This window comes from Mytilus californianus, unplaced genomic scaffold (genome assembly GCF_021869535.1).
Source record: "Mytilus californianus isolate M0D057914Y unplaced genomic scaffold, xbMytCali1.0.p SCAF_4, whole genome shotgun sequence".
Classification (NCBI taxonomy): domain Eukaryota; kingdom Metazoa; phylum Mollusca; class Bivalvia; order Mytilida; family Mytilidae; genus Mytilus; species Mytilus californianus.
In genome coordinates, this window is record NW_026262690.1 from 104603876 (window position 1) to 104622887 (window position 19012).

Consider the following 19012-nt stretch of genomic DNA (forward strand, 5'->3'; position numbering starts at 1 on the left):
GTCCAAAGATTTTTTGTCAGCTTTTTCCCGTTTTATCCATTTCAAACAGTAAGTATGGAGTGAGTCGTGGATGATATTACGACACTCATTCCAATTAATAATTGACGGGGGACGATATTTAGGTCCTTTACTGAGGAATGATTTTAACTCTCGGTCTTGAACGATGTTAAGATCTCCTGTTATAACATGGGAAATGGGTCCATAAATGTATTCGGAATTACTGCAATTACATGAAGTAGGTGTATTTTCACTGATATAAACATCTTTATACAATTGGCTATAATTAAACACAAATTTCCGGGTAGATTTCTTGTAAATATAACAAATAAGAGGGGGCTCAGTATTGTCAAAATATCCCGGAACTTGTTCTTTAACAGAATGGTCGTTAAAAATACCGGCAATATTTACAAAATCAAAACCTTTATTGACATACTTTATTTTAATAAACTATTTTTTATGATCTTCAGGGCGATCAATTTTGGGAAACAGTTTAGAATAACAATATGCCATTATAATTTGAACGATTTCATACTTAGGACTGCTATATGAAATTGTGTTGCAATCCTCTAAAATTTTATTTAACTTATTAACCGGTAATGAACAGAGCTTTGTTAACAGATAATGTCTGCCGTTGTTTTTTGAAATAGAAATTAGATCCGAAATATTGGTATGATTGGTCCGAAATTTTCTTTGATTGCGATTTTTTCTACGACCATGAGAACGGTTTTTACGAACAGTTTTAGAAACTATATCCAAAATGTTAACAGAATCGGTTCTTGATATATTACCAATTCCCATGATATTATAATTAAGACCGAGAGGGTAGACTGTCTGTAATTTTTTAATCCAATTTAATTCAATTATTTTCCGCGATCGTACAAACTTTGAATGAGATTCACCAAGCTGCTTATTTACTACTTCTAAAGGTTGAACTGCTAAATATTTAATAGGATGATTGTGCTTCTTAATGTGTTGATAAATGATACTTTTGAATTTATTGGGTCTTTTAAAACGATACAGATGTTCTTGAGTGCGTTTAGATAAATATCGTCCAGTTTCACCTACGTACTGAATACCGCATCCCGGTTTGTTTCATGTGAGTAAATAAATTATACTGTTTGTTTTTCAAGTTATATCAGTTTCAAAATTTAAAGAAAATGTGCGACCATTAAACGTGGACCTTACCGTATTGTTGGTGGAAAGACGTGGACATGTAAGTCATTTTTTGGCATGACACTTATCGATAGAAGGGTAACCACGATTTTTATTGTTAAAAATGTTAGCGATGGTAGTATTTTTAGATAATCGATTTTGAAGATTGAGACGTGTAGATACCCTTTGAACGAGTTTAGTATTTAATATTTTTCCATTTCTAAGCTTCATATTTGTTTTTTGTTTGTGAATTATATTAGAAAGGAGCAAAGACTGGCGTCCAGAATATGAACCAGCATACAATGAATTAAATTATGTAAAAATGATAAATCTGTTCGACTAAAGATGTCAAACGCTATCCGTATTAATTACCCGAAAAAGAAAGGGTATATCAGGGTAGCGACTGACGTCTGACTAAATAGTAGAATGGGGCTGAATATTGAAATACTACTTTTTGATAAATATTCCTAAAGTAATGAACTAGAGCAGTTCTCGCTCGGACACACACTCCATAATCTAGTATATTATAAGAGCATAAACCTGAAGCACGGGGAGGCACTCCATACACTTGAACACAAGTTATTGTCTGGAAACTAGAAAAATGCTTATTTTTGGCCCCTTATTCCTAAACGTTTTGGGCAATAACTCCCAAATTCAATTCCAGCTTTCCCTTTGTGATTTGGAACCTTATAGTACAATTTCAGAAAGATCCATACACTTACACACAAGTTATTGTCATGAAACTAGAAAAATGCTTGTTTTTTGCCCCTTTTTTGGCCCCTAATTCCTAAAATTTGGAGGCAATTACTCCCAAAATCAATCTAAGCATTCCCTTTGAGATATGGAACCTTGTGGTACAATGTCACAGAGATCCATACACTAACTCACAAGTTATGTCTGGAAGTTACAAAAATGCTTATTTCTGGCCCCTTTTTTGCCCCTAATTCCTTAACTGTTGGTAGCATAACCCCCAAAATCAATCCCAACTTTCTTTTTGTGGTATTGAACCTTATGGTAAAATTTCATTGAGATCCATACACTTAAACTAAAGTTAGAGTGCGAAAACCAATGTGTCTTCGGACGAAGACGACGCCACCAACGTCATACCAATATACGACCGCAAAATTTTTTTGCGGTCGTATAAAAATGCTTATTTGGGCCCCTTTTTTGACCCCTAATTCCTAAGCAGTTGGGACCATAACCCCCAAAATCAATCCCAACCTTCCTTTAGTGGTTATAAACCTTGTGTTAAAATTTTATTGATTTTTATTTACTTATACTTAAGTTATTATCTGGAAACCATCTGTCTTCGGACGACGCTGACGACGACAACGTGATACCAATATACGTCCAAAAAAATTTTAATTTTTGCAGTCGTATAAAAACAATCCCTACCATCCTTTAGTGGTATGGAACCTTGTGCTAAAATTTCATAGAGATCCATGAACTTATACTCAAGTTATTGTCTGCGAACCAAAATGTCTTCAGACGCAGACAACACCATAACATAATATGAACTTTAAGAGCATCACTAAAGACATTCAAGCAATCATAAGGAGATCAGGAATTTCATTAAATTTCTTCAGGAGTTTTCTCATGTACAACTTCCCAGTGGGCTTGCAAGAACGTTGTGGAGGGTAAAATATTTTGGACCTTTAGTCAGATTGCATGTCATCACTTTGCAGTTTTCAGATGTTACCTTTTCGGTTTTTTTTTAGGGGGAGGCAGGAGGAATAAGTCATCAAGCATTAATAATAAATAAAGACAGACCAGGCCATTGCTGTATACAACAAGTTTGGGGAAGGGGGTATTTTTGGCATAATGAACAAGGATTCCATATAATGTGGTAAAATTTATGTAATATTGATCACATAATATTTATAGTGTTCTTTTGATCACGGAATATATACATATCAATAGCTACAAGCAATGTACATAAATTTATGTACAAATAAAAAAATGAAATTAACAATGTGAAAATATGAAATAAACATTCATAGCACATAAATATAAACTGTAAATAATTTTATATTGATGAGAAAAGTCAGCACATTCACCTTATTAAAATATTTCTGTCATTCATATTCACAGTGCAAACATTCATTAAAACTTCAGTCCTTTTACTTGATTATTCACCCATTTATTTATTAATATGTCAAATCGCAGATTTTTATACTTATCACAATTTTTTCAATCTTGGATTTTCGGCTTAGTGAAAAACTGATATGTTTCATTTTGAAACAAAAAAGATTTGGAAACAAGTTCATTAAGACATTTTTTTTTCATTATCTACACACAAAATGTATAGAAATCAATTACACCAAAAAATTTACCATGCGTTATTTTTTGGCAAACAAACTCTTTCTTTATGCTACAACATTTTTCTTAGTTCAACAACCATTTAAACCTTCAACTAGAATCATTTTGTACATTTAAAAGGAAGACATTTGGTCATTTAATGACCCAAAGCAAAAACAATTTACAAATCTTCAATGCCTCTCTTTAAGGGTGTGGACTTTTCAAAGTGACTTGTAATGCACTTTATTCAAGTCTTCATTGATTTCTTTCCATTATCCTGATAACAGTTATATGTGGCATGAATAACAGCATCTATATATAATACAAAATGAATATGGTTTAAAATTGAACTTTATATAGCTAATATCCATTTCATAATTTAAGTTCTTGTATTTATAATGGTTTTTTTTTTAACAATTCTTATGTACAAGATGTGAACTTGAACCAAACAGACATATGATAACCATTTTGAACATGATGAAAGTTAGTGAAAGTCAGTACTTTATGATTGAAATGAAACCTCAAGTGTGAAACTCTTTTGAGAGTATTGCCTGCTGATAATGAAACAAACTTCTCCCCCGAGTCAAAGTCAAGGTAACAATGCAAAATTCTTTAACCATTATATATGATCTCACATGACATTAACACAGTTAAAGCCCCTGAAGAATGTTGACTTAAGATAAGGGACATAACTTATTCTAGTTCCGTTTCACATAAAAGCTTTAAAAAGTAATGATGAACTAGCTATTTTAAACGCATTACTGATATAAAGAGTTAGCTCCCCTGCCCTCTGTCTAACTTCTCACATGTTTTTTTCTTTAATTCATTGATTTTTCTAGAGTATTTATTAAAGTCTTATGTTGAGGTATTTTTCAATCTTACCAGCTCCCATTTAAAGCAAATGAAATTAGAAAAGAAATGTACACAAGAAAGTTTCAGTTAAGGAACACCACATGGATGAAAAAGTATTCAGTCTCTATGGGCGATATAGAGGAAAGTTTTCTGACAAATTTGTAAACAAACAAATTCATTCCTTTGGAATTTTTTTTCAAATTTTACAAATTATAACTATTCACAGCAAAAATAACAACAACAATCTACAAATAAATAAACAAATAACAAACTGTAAAATTCAAACAGCATCATTAAAACATATCACCATTAAACATGGCATTCACAACATACCAGTACTAGCTAGCTAATATTACTAACAAAATTTGAGTTTTATCTCCAAGATGACTATGACCTTCACATTTTTATCTTTTTGGGGTGTATTTATAAAGAAAAATGTCAATCCAGCAATTATTATAAAGAAATTTACACTTTCTTCATACATCAGATTGTTTACTTTCAGTAATTCTAGAAATAGTGGGAAAAAACTGGTTTCGCCTGTGGGCATAAAGATAAAGCATAAATTTAGCAACAGGTCATATGACTAAAATAAAAATTTAAATTTTGTCATTAAATTCTTGTTTAGAAATTCCAATAGGGAACAAATCTAACATTATTGTAGTAATGAAACTATTTCTTAGAGACGTTTCTTAAACATCTTAATGATTGTGAACGTGACATGTCTACCATGTAGTTGAGAAGGTTAATAAAGATACTAAAGAAGACTAGTGGCAAAAACGTCTTAAAAATTGTTTAACTACTACAATAATGTTGTCATTAATATATCAGCAAAAAAAAAATCCTTCTACAGAAGCCAAATTGAAAGTCTTACATAACAATTTCTCAAAGTACCTACTCATTTATCATATTTCCAACAAAAATTTGGTAAATTGTTTTTGCAATTCTATCAATCAATCGTCAGAATTTCTTTTTACAAAAAATTGTGGGTAAAGACTACTTTTCAGTTCACTGTAGTTATGAGATCGACGGCATCCAAATTTTCATGAGAGATCTTACCGATTTGTTATCTTGAAAAGCTAAAGTCACATCATTTCCAAAGTTTTTTTTTTATCTCCGACAAATTTACACTGGGCTCACAAAATCTAAATCTAATAGTATCCCTTGCCAAATAAGGAATTTCCAAATTGCTATGGGAAATGGAAGACTTGACTTATACTTAAATAAACAGGGTCAATAAATTAGCAAAAGTTGACTAACAAAATCGTACTGTTTTGTAATCACAATGTTTAAATTATTATGCTTTAAGTTTTCCTTTTTTTCATTTTCAACATGGTTTCATGTACTGTAAATTCAGAAATCATTGTGTGGTTTTTAGTGAATTAGTATCCCAATAATAAGAACTTGCATCCTGATATCTGGTTCATATAACTATATGCAGATTTTCCAGAAATCACAATAATTAATCTCACATTTCAGTCCATTCTTCAAAATTCACAATAATAATAAATGCACGCAATAATTTCTGAATTTACAGTAAATTTATTATTTTTGAAGTAATAACTTATAATATTCTTTTTTCCTACATGTATAAAAACCATTAATATAATGTCTGATTTTCTTCTACTTCTAATGATGATGATGTGAAAGATGATAAACACATAGAAACCTATTTTTAAAAAAACTCTTTCTCACGAACTACTACCACAATTCTTCCACTAGCACAAATATTCACATACTTTTCAATCTGATTAAAAAACAGATCCTGTGTCCAAGCTTTTCTTACAAGGATATGACTACACTCCATTTCATGCTTTTTGTTCTGGTTTTATTACTTTCGTCCAAGAAATTTCTGCCTTAAAACTTTTGAAGGTATGTATCACTCCTACAAAACCAGAGGATTCTGAAAGGTCTTTAAAACAGAAAGTAGAATGGAGCGTTTTCAGATCCTTGTTAGCAAAGATTGGACACAGGATCTGTAGTTTAATTAGATTACATACTTATATACTTATATATACTTTATGGAAAGTGTTTCTACCCTACAGTCTTAGACTACAATTGAACTTTCAATAGAATAACCTTTATTTGTTTTACCAAGTTTTCTTTTGCCTAGTAATAAGCTCCAACAGATATTTCCAACTTTTAGTATGAATACTATATTGTTTAAGTAATTTCTCCAAAAAGCTATTCTTGATTGACAACTCATTTTTAGGGTTCCAAGTTGAACTGCAATTTTCAATTAAATCACACCTATCATTCAGCCCCTTGGCATTCATGTAAAAACAGCCTTTCACACATTAGACAACAACTCATATCATCTCACAACCATTTCTATCAACCCTCATGTCATATTCAATACATTTATAATCATATTACTCTAGATTCATTTATTTTCGTTGATTGAGGAAAAATTGTATTTTAGCGTATACTAGCATTGGATTTCATAGCTTTGGCAAAGTCTGCATACAAGCCTATAGAAAATTAATAAGTAGTTGGAACATTTGAATTTGTGATTCACCTATAACCACATAATCCACAAAAACTGTTATCCAACAAATACAAATGAATCCACAATTTACCATACATTTCAAGTACATATAAAATTCCAATATGACAAAATCTTTCATTTTCACAACTAATCTGAATATCTTGTTACATATGTTATTTCTTGGTACATGTATTATGTAAGACAATGGTTATCAATGAAACTGTACAACATCAGAGTTCTCAATATTTTTTTGCCTGGTAGTCCTTGAAGAAAATTTAATGGTCCTCACTGATTTTTTTTTAACTTCTATTGCAAAAGACCAAATTTGTGTTCGAACTTTTCAATTTTTGTTTCTGTCATAATCTTCAGACCACCTCTTTTTGAGCACTCTGCAATCTAACAACCAATCAGTTAGTGCATTTAATTTTTTTTCCAGACAATTTTGAAAAGAGACAACAAACCTATCTCCAATGCAAAGTAGTATTAACAAACTCGAGTCTTGATAAACCTCAGTCTGATTAAAACCAGCTCCCACTATCCACTTGCAGTTGTAACACAAGTGGATAGTGGGGATGGTTTTAATCAGACTGGATAAACCTAATAAAATGTTTTATTTTAATCTTGCTTTTACAGTTGTGAACTTTTAAATTATTGTACTTCTTTCAACATCTTTTGAGAAGAACATGCCATTTTTTTCCTTCTTCTCCTCTCCACCCACCCCCAAAAAAACACAATTTCTCTTCTGCTCATGGAATAAACATTTATACAGACAAAAGCTCTTATCAATACAGTGCTTCCTGCAATAACTTGACCCTATTCTAAGATTGTCCTTGTCATAGTTTTTGGTAAAGATTAAGAAGAACTTGTGGAATGTTTTTTGTCTTCTATAAACAAACAAACAAAAAAGAACAAACGAAATACAAGAACACAAAACAGCATGCATTTAAAAAGCACACATTTAAATTGTTTTCACTTGGTAAATAACAATTATTTCTGCATCATATAACTTGAATTTTATTAAGAGCTTTATAAGTATTAGACCAATAATGTTCAAGTGAAAAGGATCGAGTCAAGTGATCTTGTTTTCGATTTAAATAAGGTTGTACTGATCCATTTTTATTTCAACACCTTTTTTTTTAAAAAGGCTCTTGGTAAAATACAGTTGATCACTTGAAAAAAATCAGTTAATATATGTATAGTTCTGGTTGTAACCTGATTAAATTGGGTATTCCATTCTACTCAACAACAGCAACAAGACTCATAAAAGGCCATTGATTACATGAGTTGACCAATAGAGCGCTGAGTACATTAGTTGACCAATAGCGCTCTGAATACATTAGTTGACCAAAAGAGTGCTGATTACATGAGTTGACAAAGCCAATAAATCTGTTTCAAGTAGAATGCTATCAATAGGTTTCGATTAGCCCAATTTGAGCAAGAGTTACATCCCTTTTGATGCCATGTTGGAGGTCTAAGTACACAAATTCAATCATAAATCAGCCAAATTCAACTTGTTATACTTTATATTAACGGCTAGACTTTAGAAAAAGTTGTTCTGTGCACAATCAAAAATTATTTCATCCTTTCTTGATTCATCACTACGATCTAGTAAGGATCTTTTATCAGACTTGTTAGCACTCTACGTTTCAATTTGATCTGTCAAATTGTAAAATCAATGATTAACCTTTCCAAAATGGCGGCCAAGGGAAATAACTTAAACTTAAATTACGTCATATCTAAACCTATCAATTACTGACTAAAATGAAATATATATATTCATAAGTTACCCTACATATTAAAACTATATATTATGAAGCTTATGAAGGATAGACAAGATCTTTATAAATATGATGCTAATGTATGAAAATATTTGTCTTTGTTCGTTTAATAGAATTAAAGCTGTCACTAACTTTAAGACCAATTCATTGACGCAACATTCATGAGTATAAAAATAATGTGAAAATGTATCAAACTTAGATCATCACTTATATGAATACATGAACCAAGTAAGAAAATTGCGAAAAAGAATTGCCATGAAGTCGGCCACACAGTGCCACACGAATATATTTCTGTTTACAGAGAAAAATCTAATGCCTTATATCATATTTTTTTTCTCCATACTCGTTTAGAAATAATAAAACATATACATGGATTATGTAAGGCAATCATGAATTTTACCTTCCCTTATTTTTTTGTACTTTTTAACTGACTAGAGTTACACTTGATGATATTTGAATCTCGTCTGTTGTAAATAATACAAACAAAATTTTGTTTAGCTGTCTGCTAACATTGTGCTTGACACACCATGTTGTTTCAAAACATGTTTTCCTACGTCATCAAACATGAAATTCTTCGTGTCCAGTGCTGATTACCTAAAATGTATAGATCTATCCATCACCATCATAAGAAAGGATTGGTTGAATTTGTTTTTGGTGCTATTGGCTGTGTGGCAGCAGACTGGAAAAGAAATATATATATATATATATACAGCTGTAAGTAAATAAATCAAAGCCAAACATTTGGCAATATAACATCACAATTTTCAGAATTACATTTTTACTCTTTGAGTAATATTTTGATACAAAAAGGTAAAGAACAGATATTGATAATTCTTAAATTTGATGAGGTATGATTGCCAACTACCCACCAAAGACCAAAGTCTCTGGTTATCAGCAACTATTTCTTGACAAATTAAATCCTTTGTTTTAACTTGCATGTTTCTGTCAGTTTTATGGCATCAATATTAAATCTGGGCACTAATAAAAATATCTCAAAGCTCATGAAAGGAATTTTTATTTTTATCTACATACAAAAGAATTTTAACCTACCATGAATGGATTAGCACTAGGAGCAGGCTGACCCCAACCTGGTGGAAATCCACCAGGCTGTGCAGCTGGGAATCCTTGTTGTTGTCCAAATCCACCAGGATTTCCTCCCATTTTATTTGACTGTGCTGAAGGTGTTGTCATTGTATTTCCATAGTTTGCAGGCACTGGCTGTCCCCCAAATCCTGCAGCACTTGAAAACCCTCCATTTTGCATTTGAAACTGTCCAAAACCTGGCTGTTGTTGACCCCCTCCCCACCCAGCTTGTTGTCCTCCAAAACCTGCAGCAGGTTGACCTTGCTGTCCAAAACCAGCAGGTTGTCCCCCAAAACCTGCAGAACTTGCAGGTGTTTGGTTAAATCCCCCAGCAGCCGGTTGACCATGTTGTCCAAAACCTGCTGCTTGCTGTCCAAAACCTGCAGGTTGCTGTCCAAATCCTGCAGCTGAACTGGCAGGCTGCCCAAACCCTGAGGGCTGTCCAAATGCTGGCTGATGAGTAGGTTGTCCAAATCCAGTTGGCTGTTGTTGCCCAAACCCTTGCATTTGATTAGATACTGGTGTTTGCCCAAAACCTCCTGGTTGCCCACTTCCAAATGGATTACTAACACCAGCTCCACCTTGTGACACACTAGATACACTACCTCCAAAAGGATTTGGTGTTCCACCTATAGAAGAAATAAATTGATTTATTTTTGATAATTCACTTCAGGCTGTAACTTCAAATTCATTCAAAATGCATTCTCTTACAGTTTAAGTTCACTGAACCTGTAACTGGACCATCTAGAGTCAAATAATGTTATATTACTCTCAATTTTTGTAAAACAGGATGTACATGTATATTTTAAACATTTATCACTGTTTTACTAACCTTTTTCTGTTACTTACCCAGGTAACAATCTTCTATATTCTTAAAATTAATATAATTTATGTAAACAAGAAGTAAATGAAATATATTATAATACATTAAAATCTATTGCTGAAGTCTGGGATAATTAATATATTTACCACGAGGTTCTGAACCTTAAATCAAACTGATCCTCAGGTCATTAAAATGGTTCTATCATGCCTCTTTAAACAAGGATAAACCAAATCAAATTCAATAACTAGAGACATTTATTGAACTTCTTTTCTACATTAAAATACCTCTTCTAAGGGTATGATTGTACTTAGATTCAACCTATTGAAGAAATCAAATGATCTGCTAAAATCCTGTTCTCCCAAAATATTTTCAAACTGCACTAAAATAATACCTGTCATATGTATTATACATTTCATAATTAAAACAATTCAGATGGTACCAGGGTAGAAAATATAGCACTATGATACCATGATCAGTGTCACCAAACTTACCATGATGCTATCATAAAATCCTGGGGCAGAACACTGAGATTATCTTATGATAAATTAGATAATAAGAAACATTAAAAAATTGAAGAAACTTCAGTGAGCAAGCTCACATATGCCAAGCCCCCCCCCCCCCCCCCCCATATATATTGACATGATGGCATAGTTTTTTCCACATTGGATTGTCAGAAATGAAGAAACTTCAGTGAGCAAGCTCACATATGCCAAGCCCCCCCATATATATTGACCTGATGGCATAGTTTTTTCGACATTGGATTGTCAGAAAAAGCCAAATCCACCTGAGATTTATATTGAATATGAATTGTAAATCTTACAACCTTATATCCCATCACCTTTGAATAAATATGTTAAATATATATAATAATATATTCTGAAAATTCTAAAACATTAAAGTTTTGTAAGTTTAAAATAAAATAAATCAAAGTCATGATGAAAACAGATATGTATGAACTATTTTTTATTCTATGAGCAAAAAAATAAAGTTTATACTTATATACAAAATCAATAAATCCTTCGTGGTCTCTTGCTGGCCTCTAGTGTGAGAGGTCGTGGGTTCTATCCTTAACTGATTCAAACCAAAGACTTGCACATTCCTATTTGCTGCTTCTCCGCTAAGCACTAGGCATTTCAGAGTACGAGCAAAGAGCTAATTAGCAATAATAACAAGTATGAGACAGGAAGTGTAAAATCTCTTCCTGGGGACTGTTACCTAGTGATCTAGCACATTAAAAATCCAACTCAACATGTCCGTCTTGTACAAATCAGGATTTATAGTCATATCACACCAACATGTTCTGGTCTTGAATATGCATTTAACTCCTCATTGGTTGTTAAACAGCCATCCATCATCATATATACAGATTCTATTTTTAACTTGATTAGTAAAATCACATTAAATGATTAGTAGAAATCACATTTTTTTGTAAATCACTTGCAAATAAAAACAAAACATGCCTTTTTCATTCAAACATGAAGCAATCATTGCATTTGATTTCAATTAGTAAGCATTACTCAAGCTTCAATGTTAACAAAATTTAAGAGAAGCAAAATTGCATAACATAGATGCAGAATAATTTGTTGATGACTATTCCATCCTTCTTTAACATTTCTTTTTTTTTCTTTTGTACAACTTTTTTAAAGGGAGGAAAAAGGGGGAGGGTTGAATTTTTTTTTTCAACTTTGTAACGTTTTGGCCTGTTGTATGTATGTTTTGATCTGAGCAACACTGATGAGTCTATGTTAACAAAAAATATCAATCTGGCATATTAGCCTTGATGACTTTAGACTTGTTGTTTTGAGCATTTTAAGCCAAAGTTTTAATTATTCAATTTTAATAAAAAAAACTTAAAATATTTAAATATGATTACTCAATTATGTACAAAATATTGAATGAAATTAGTGGCCACTCTCCTTTAACTAAACATGTGAATTCAACTGGTCTAAAATTAAAAAAAAAAAAGTTTTTTTTAGATGCATTTTAATGTAAAAACCATTCGACTTTAACAGTTCCTAATAGATCCTTCAGAGAAAACTTGAAATCACATGTCTATCATTTAGTTAAAGTAAATGCAACATTTTTCATTATATTTTTGACCCTACAATATTTTTTATGGAAAATTCTACATTTACCATGTGCAAGTTTTACAAAGACATTCTCTTAAATTTATCTTAAAAAAAGACTATTTAGTTTGTAATAAAAATGCATTGTGGAATAAATGAAATTCAAGTACCAAATTAAAACATAAAACTCCTAGAGGGCAAATGCTATACATTTTTGTACTAGCGTTCCAGCTATCTTTGAATTTTATGAATATTATGAAAGAAAAATTCTCTAAAATGGACATTCATCACAATTTATATTTTAACTACTCAGTACTGATCCTTACTCAGTGGGTCGATCTTTGTTTCCAAAGAGTGATGGATACTAACTCACATTTGAAGTATTAACTTTCTTTCTCTAAAATAGTCTCTGTTACTACTGTAAATTCAGAAATTTTTGTGTACATTATATAAATAACACATAGCTGAGAGGGTGATAGAGCAGACTGTTACCAAGAGAAAACAGTGTCAGCGAAGCCAAGGTTGACAATGTCTTTTCGAGGGGTAACAATCTGCTCTATCACCCTCTCAGATATGTGTTATTTAATTTATCATACTGAATGTTCTGTTATTACTGTCTATTCAATTTCAAATTCAAAGTAATAAATTATGACGTCTTGTACATAACAACCATCCCTATATTTAATAAAGCGCACACTTGATCAAGCGTCTCTGTGAAGGGTAATAGAGTATTTACCATAGGATAGAGTAAGTTGTCTCCCTCGTATTAACCAATCAAAATCTGGCATTTTGACATGAAGTATGATAATTATTTTTGTGCTTGTTGAACAATGGACATGAATGCAACATCACAATAAATATCTGAATTTACAGTATTTGAATATTTTATACAACCATCCACATATTTCTCATCAATATCATCAAACTATAACTATCGCATAATATAATACATGTAATAAAATAACAGGCCCTGAACTGAAAACTAAAAGAATTAAAAAAAAAATATGCAAAATGCCTAAATTTATCATGAAGACTCATACCATTCTGACTATGAAACAAATCATGTAGAAACCTTTCTTTTCATGGTTTAACTGAACTTCGATGACTAAATTTCAATGAAATAATTTTTATTCCTTTTCATGGAAATTAAAAGCACAATTTATAGATCTATCTTAATCCTACATGTAATAAACAACACAAGGCAGGTTCAGCTAAAAATTACCATTGCCTGATTTGTGGTAAATTTTTGGTAAAGTTGAACACTGGTGATTTTGGATGACTCCCTCTGTAATGTATCTTCTATTTTAAATAAATAATAAATAAAAAATAAAAGGGTCTTAAATCTTGCAACCAACCATTATTACTCGGTTTCAAAGTTTATAACTCAACAGTAGCAAGGTGATTTATAACTGAATTGCCTTGTGTTTTACTGAAAGATTTTTTTTTCTTAAATATTTAAAATTCCAAATTTCAAATAAAATAAAATGCTTCGCTGGGCGCAGCTTGATACGACCGCAGAGGTCGAACCCTGAACAGTTGGGGCAAGTATGGACACAACATTCAAGCTTGATACAGCTCTGAATTTGGATTGTGATTAAGTATTTGACACAGCATAGGTTTCTGACACAGAAAGAATGTGGTCTAAGAACTTCAATTTTTTTAATTTACCTATTATGGTCCAATGTCCAAAATCAAAATACATGGTTAGATTCAGCATATCAAAGAACCCCATATATTCAATTTTTGTTGAAATCAAACAAAGTTTAATTTTGGACCCCAACTTGGACAAACTTGAAAACTGGTCCCATAATCAAAAATCTAAACACATGTTTAGATTCAGCATATCAAAGTACCCGAAGAATTCAATTTTTGTTAAAATCAAACTAAGTTTAATTTTGGACCCTTTGGACCTTAATGTAGACCAATTTAAAAAACAGGACCCAAAATTAAAAATCTAAATACACGGTTAGATTTGGCATATCAAAGAACCCCAATAATTCAATTTTTGATAAAATCAAACAAAGTTTAATTTTTGACCCTTTTGACCTCAATATGAACCAATTTGATAGAGGGCCCACAAATAAAAAATCTAAATACATGGTAATATTCAGCATATCAAAGAACCCCATATATTCAATTTTTGTTGAAATCAAACAAAGTTTAATTTTGGACCCCAATTTGGACCAACTTGAAAACTGGGCCAAAAATCTAAAATCTAAATACATGTTTAGATTCAGCATATCAAAGAACCCCATATATTCAATTTTTGTTGAAATCAAACAAAGTTTAATTTTGGACCCCAACTTGGACCAACTTGAAAACTGGGCCCATAATCAAAAATGTAAACACATGTTTAGATTCAGCATATCAAAGAACCCCAAGAATTCAATTTTTGTTAAAATCAAACTAAGTTTAATTTTGGACCCTTTGGACCTTAATGTAGACCAATTTAAAAAACGGGACCCAAAATTAAAAATCTAAATACACGGTTAGATTCGGCATATCAAAGAACCCCAATAATTCAATTTTTGATGAAATCAAACAAAGTTAAATTTTGGACCCTTTGGACCTCAATGTGGACCAATTTAAAAACGGGGCCCAAAATCCAAAAACTTAATACACGGTTAGATTCAGCATATTAAAGAACCCCAAGAATTCAAGAATAAAACCCCATTGAAATTGATCAAGAAATAAGCAATTTATACGAAGTATCTTCTTTTGCACAATACTGTGCAATTGAATATTTCTTGCTATTGCGCAATACTGTACAATTGACAATTTCTTGCTATTGCGCAATATTGTGCTATTGGATATTTCTTGCTATTGCGCAATACTGTGCAATTGAAGATTTCTTGCTATTGCGCAATACTGTGCAATTGAAGATTTCTTGCTATTGTGCAATACTGTGCAATTGAAAATTTCTTGCTATTGCACAATACTTATTATATAATAATTTACACATCCTGTTTGGTGTGTATCTCCTACCATATCATTATTATTTGCTTTTAAATATAAATCAGATATAACCAACTTAAAATGGAAAATTTTAAAAGAAAAAAAAAAGGAAAAAAAGAAAAAAAAAAAAAAAAAAAATCCCCCCCCAAATTTTTTGAACCCCCTTATGATTCATCATCCCCAAACTCAATCCCAGCCTTCCCTTTGTGGTATGGTACCTTGCAGTACAATTTCAGAGAGATCCATACACTTGAACACAAGTTATTGTCTGGAAACTAGATAAAATGCTTATTTTTGGCCCCTTTTTGGCCCCCAATTCCTAAACGTTTCGGGCAATTACCCCCAAACTCAATTCCAGCTTTCCCTTTGTGATATGGAACCTTGTAGTACAATTTCAGAAATATCCAAACACTTACACACAAGTTATTGTCATGAAACTAGAAAAATGCTTGTTTTTTGCCCCTTTTTTGGCCCCTAATTCCTAAAATTTTGAGGCAATTACCCCCAAAATCAATTACAGCCTTCCCTTTGTGATATGGAACCTTGTGGTACAATGTCAGAGAGATCCATACACTTACACACAAGTTATTGTCTGAAAGTTACAAAAATGCTTATTTTTGGCCCCTTTTTGGCCCCTAATTCCTTAACTGTTGGTACCATAACCCCCAAAATCAATCCCAACTTTCCTTTCATGGTATTGAACCTTATGGTGAAATTTCATGGAGATCCATTCACTTAAACTAAAGTTAGAGTGCGAAAACCAATGTGTCTTCGGACGACGCCGGACGACGACGACGACGACGCCAACGTCATACCAATATACGACCAAAAAATTTTTAATTTTTGCGGTCGTATAAAAAATGCTTCCTTCATGATAAATCTTATTTTACAGGCTGTATAACAAGGCTATGCAAAATTCATTCATGCACCAAAATGAATGTTTACTGTACCATAGTCAGTGAAAAACGGATTGCCTGGTTTTCCTACAGGTACATGATGGGCAAAAAACTGTCCTAACAAAATATATCATATAAATACAATAATATTTCCGTAATGACAAACATTTTTTGGACATATAAATATTAATTATTTTTTGTATTTATCCTGGTGATACAATGTAAATGATTCATCATAACTAATTTATTATATTATCATTATTTTATCATTGGGATAGTTGCAATTGGTCAACAAAATAAAATGGGAGAACAATCCTGTAGCATTTGTAAGAATCATGAAAACATTCTAATATTTTGTGAATTATAACAAACTTTGATATTTATAATCTCCCTTATTTAGACTTTTCCAAAAGTATAAAAAAAAAAGAAAAACAAAGAAAACCCTTAAAACTACCCACCAATTCTACAAAATTTGATGATAATCTAAAATCAGTATTAAAGGCCAAAAGTTAGCTTAAGTTGTCTTATTTCACCCCTATTCATTTTTAGTTGTGTATATCAAATATTCAGGCTAAGATAAAATATTCACTACTTCATTAGTAAAAGCACAAAGTTATTGATGTTATCCCCTTCCAATAGCATGTGAATCTTTTAAATGCATATACTAATAATCTATCTCTTAATTTTCTTTTACCTGTGCCAGGAAAAGCATTTGTTGAACTAGAAGTATTAGTCGGTGACATCCAATCAACTCCTTGATTAGTAGATGATGCGGTACTAGTACTGTTCCAGCCACCTCCCTGACCACTACTACTGCTATTCCAATTAAGACTACCACCCCCAGCAGAAGTATTAGCTCCACCTCCTCCCCAATTAATTTCTGCACTTGATCCTCCTGCCCAGTTCACATTTGAACTAACCGGTGGAGGTGCCGACGACAATGGAGAAGAACTAAACAGATCTGTTAAAGCCGAGTATTTATCACCACCAGAGGGTACTGGAATGGATATAGCTTGAGCCGTTGATCCATTTGTCAGAGGTGCTGACCCTGAGGGAGTATTACCCATTGGTACTAAAGGATCTGCAAAAGATTAAAGCATGCTATAATAATGATGAATTCTACCACTATGTGCCATAATTCTCATTATTAAAAGAGAAGGACAAAAGTAAATATGGCACACAAACAAACATCACAATCATTTTCAGCCTAAGTTATCATAAAACTTAACACAATTTCAATATAAGTAACTTTTTGAATATTTCCAGAGTGGCAGCAATTTATAGACAAACATAAATGCATGCTATATTAACTATTAAAATTCTATTTATAACAGCCATTTTGTAATTAATATTATAATTAAATTGGTTGCAAATGAAATGCTGTGATCTCCCAGTCAAATGAAAATGGATAATTTTATGTGAAAGAATTGCTTTAATTTCACCCATCTGACATTATACAATAGATGTTGTCAAAATGTTTTCAATGACATTGCATTCAAACTAACTTCAAACAAAGCGAGAATGTCTAGATATATAATACTGTGGATTCATTATTATTCGTTGGATACCAATTTTCCTGGATTTCGTGGATTCAGGTGAACCACGAATTCCAATGTACAATGAATTACAAATTTTCTATAAGAATGTATGTAGACTTTGGCAAAACCACGAAATCAAATATCCACGAAAATTTATACCCACAAAAATAAATGATTCCACAGTAGTTCCCTGCATTTACTAATTTAATTTTATTTAACCTTAAAGCTTATTAAGCTTGCTAAATCAGAGGGATGTGGTACTCTTAGATCAGTACTTGGTGTCTTTTGTCTTAAATAATATTTGTTGTTTTTTGTGTATTGTGCCAATCAGATAAGCTGAATTTTACAGTTTTTTTTATGTTGTGTTGTTACAACACTGTCCCAGGTAAAGGGAAGGGTTGAGCACTCAAAAACTTCTTTAATCCCTGCCAAATTCTCTAGTATTGTCTCAAATATGTAGCCATTCAGTGGTTGTAATTTGGTTGCTGCATCTCATATTTGATTTTGTTTATTGTTTTGTCCTTAATCAGGCCATTGATTTTCTGATTTGAAGAGTTTCACATTTCCCCTGGTGGGGCCTTTTATAGCTGACTATATGGAATGGGTTTTGCTCGTTGTTTAAAGCGTATAGTATCCTAAAGTTACATCCACATTACTTGGACTCTGATTGGCAACCATACCCCTCCTCTAATTTTTATACAATGAGAGCTTTAAATGGCTGGCATGGGGGTTTGAGAGGCACTTTTTTTAAAACCTAAACCATCCTCAATGAAAAAAATGTCTAAGATCTGACTTACTGCTAGGAGGAGCCTGGAAACCTGGGAATGAAGATTGTACTGGTGGCTGTGCTGGTGTAGGCTGTGCTCCAAACTGATTAAAACTAGCAAAGTCAGCAAATCCACCTGCAACTTTAAATTGAGAAATTTATTAAACTTATTTTGATTAAAAGACTATTAAATGATGTCACTACAAATAGATGTTAAATTAATGGTACACAAAAAAATCTTTTTTAATTGGTCCAAACATCTGTATTTAAATGTGGTAATCCTTTGCCAATCACAAATTGCAACTTTTCTCAAGACAGCT

At 32.0% G+C, this 19012-nt stretch overlaps 1 protein-coding gene across 1 annotated transcript in view; it reads right to left on the reverse strand.

Moving 5' to 3' along the window:
- Positions 1 to 2991: 2991 nt before the first annotated feature.
- LOC127738964 (arf-GAP domain and FG repeat-containing protein 1-like) overlaps positions 2992 to 19012 on the reverse strand; it is a 41660-nt gene continuing 25639 nt past the window's right edge. The window contains exons 5-8 of the mRNA XM_052250463.1: positions 18724 to 18834; positions 17083 to 17469; positions 9616 to 10277; positions 2992 to 9244 (exon numbers count right to left, since the gene is read on the reverse strand). Coding sequence (XP_052106423.1) covers positions 9188 to 9244; positions 9616 to 10277; positions 17083 to 17469; positions 18724 to 18834 — 1217 coding nt within the window. The 3' untranslated portion in view covers positions 2992 to 9187. The remainder of the gene's footprint in view (positions 9245 to 9615; positions 10278 to 17082; positions 17470 to 18723; positions 18835 to 19012) is intronic.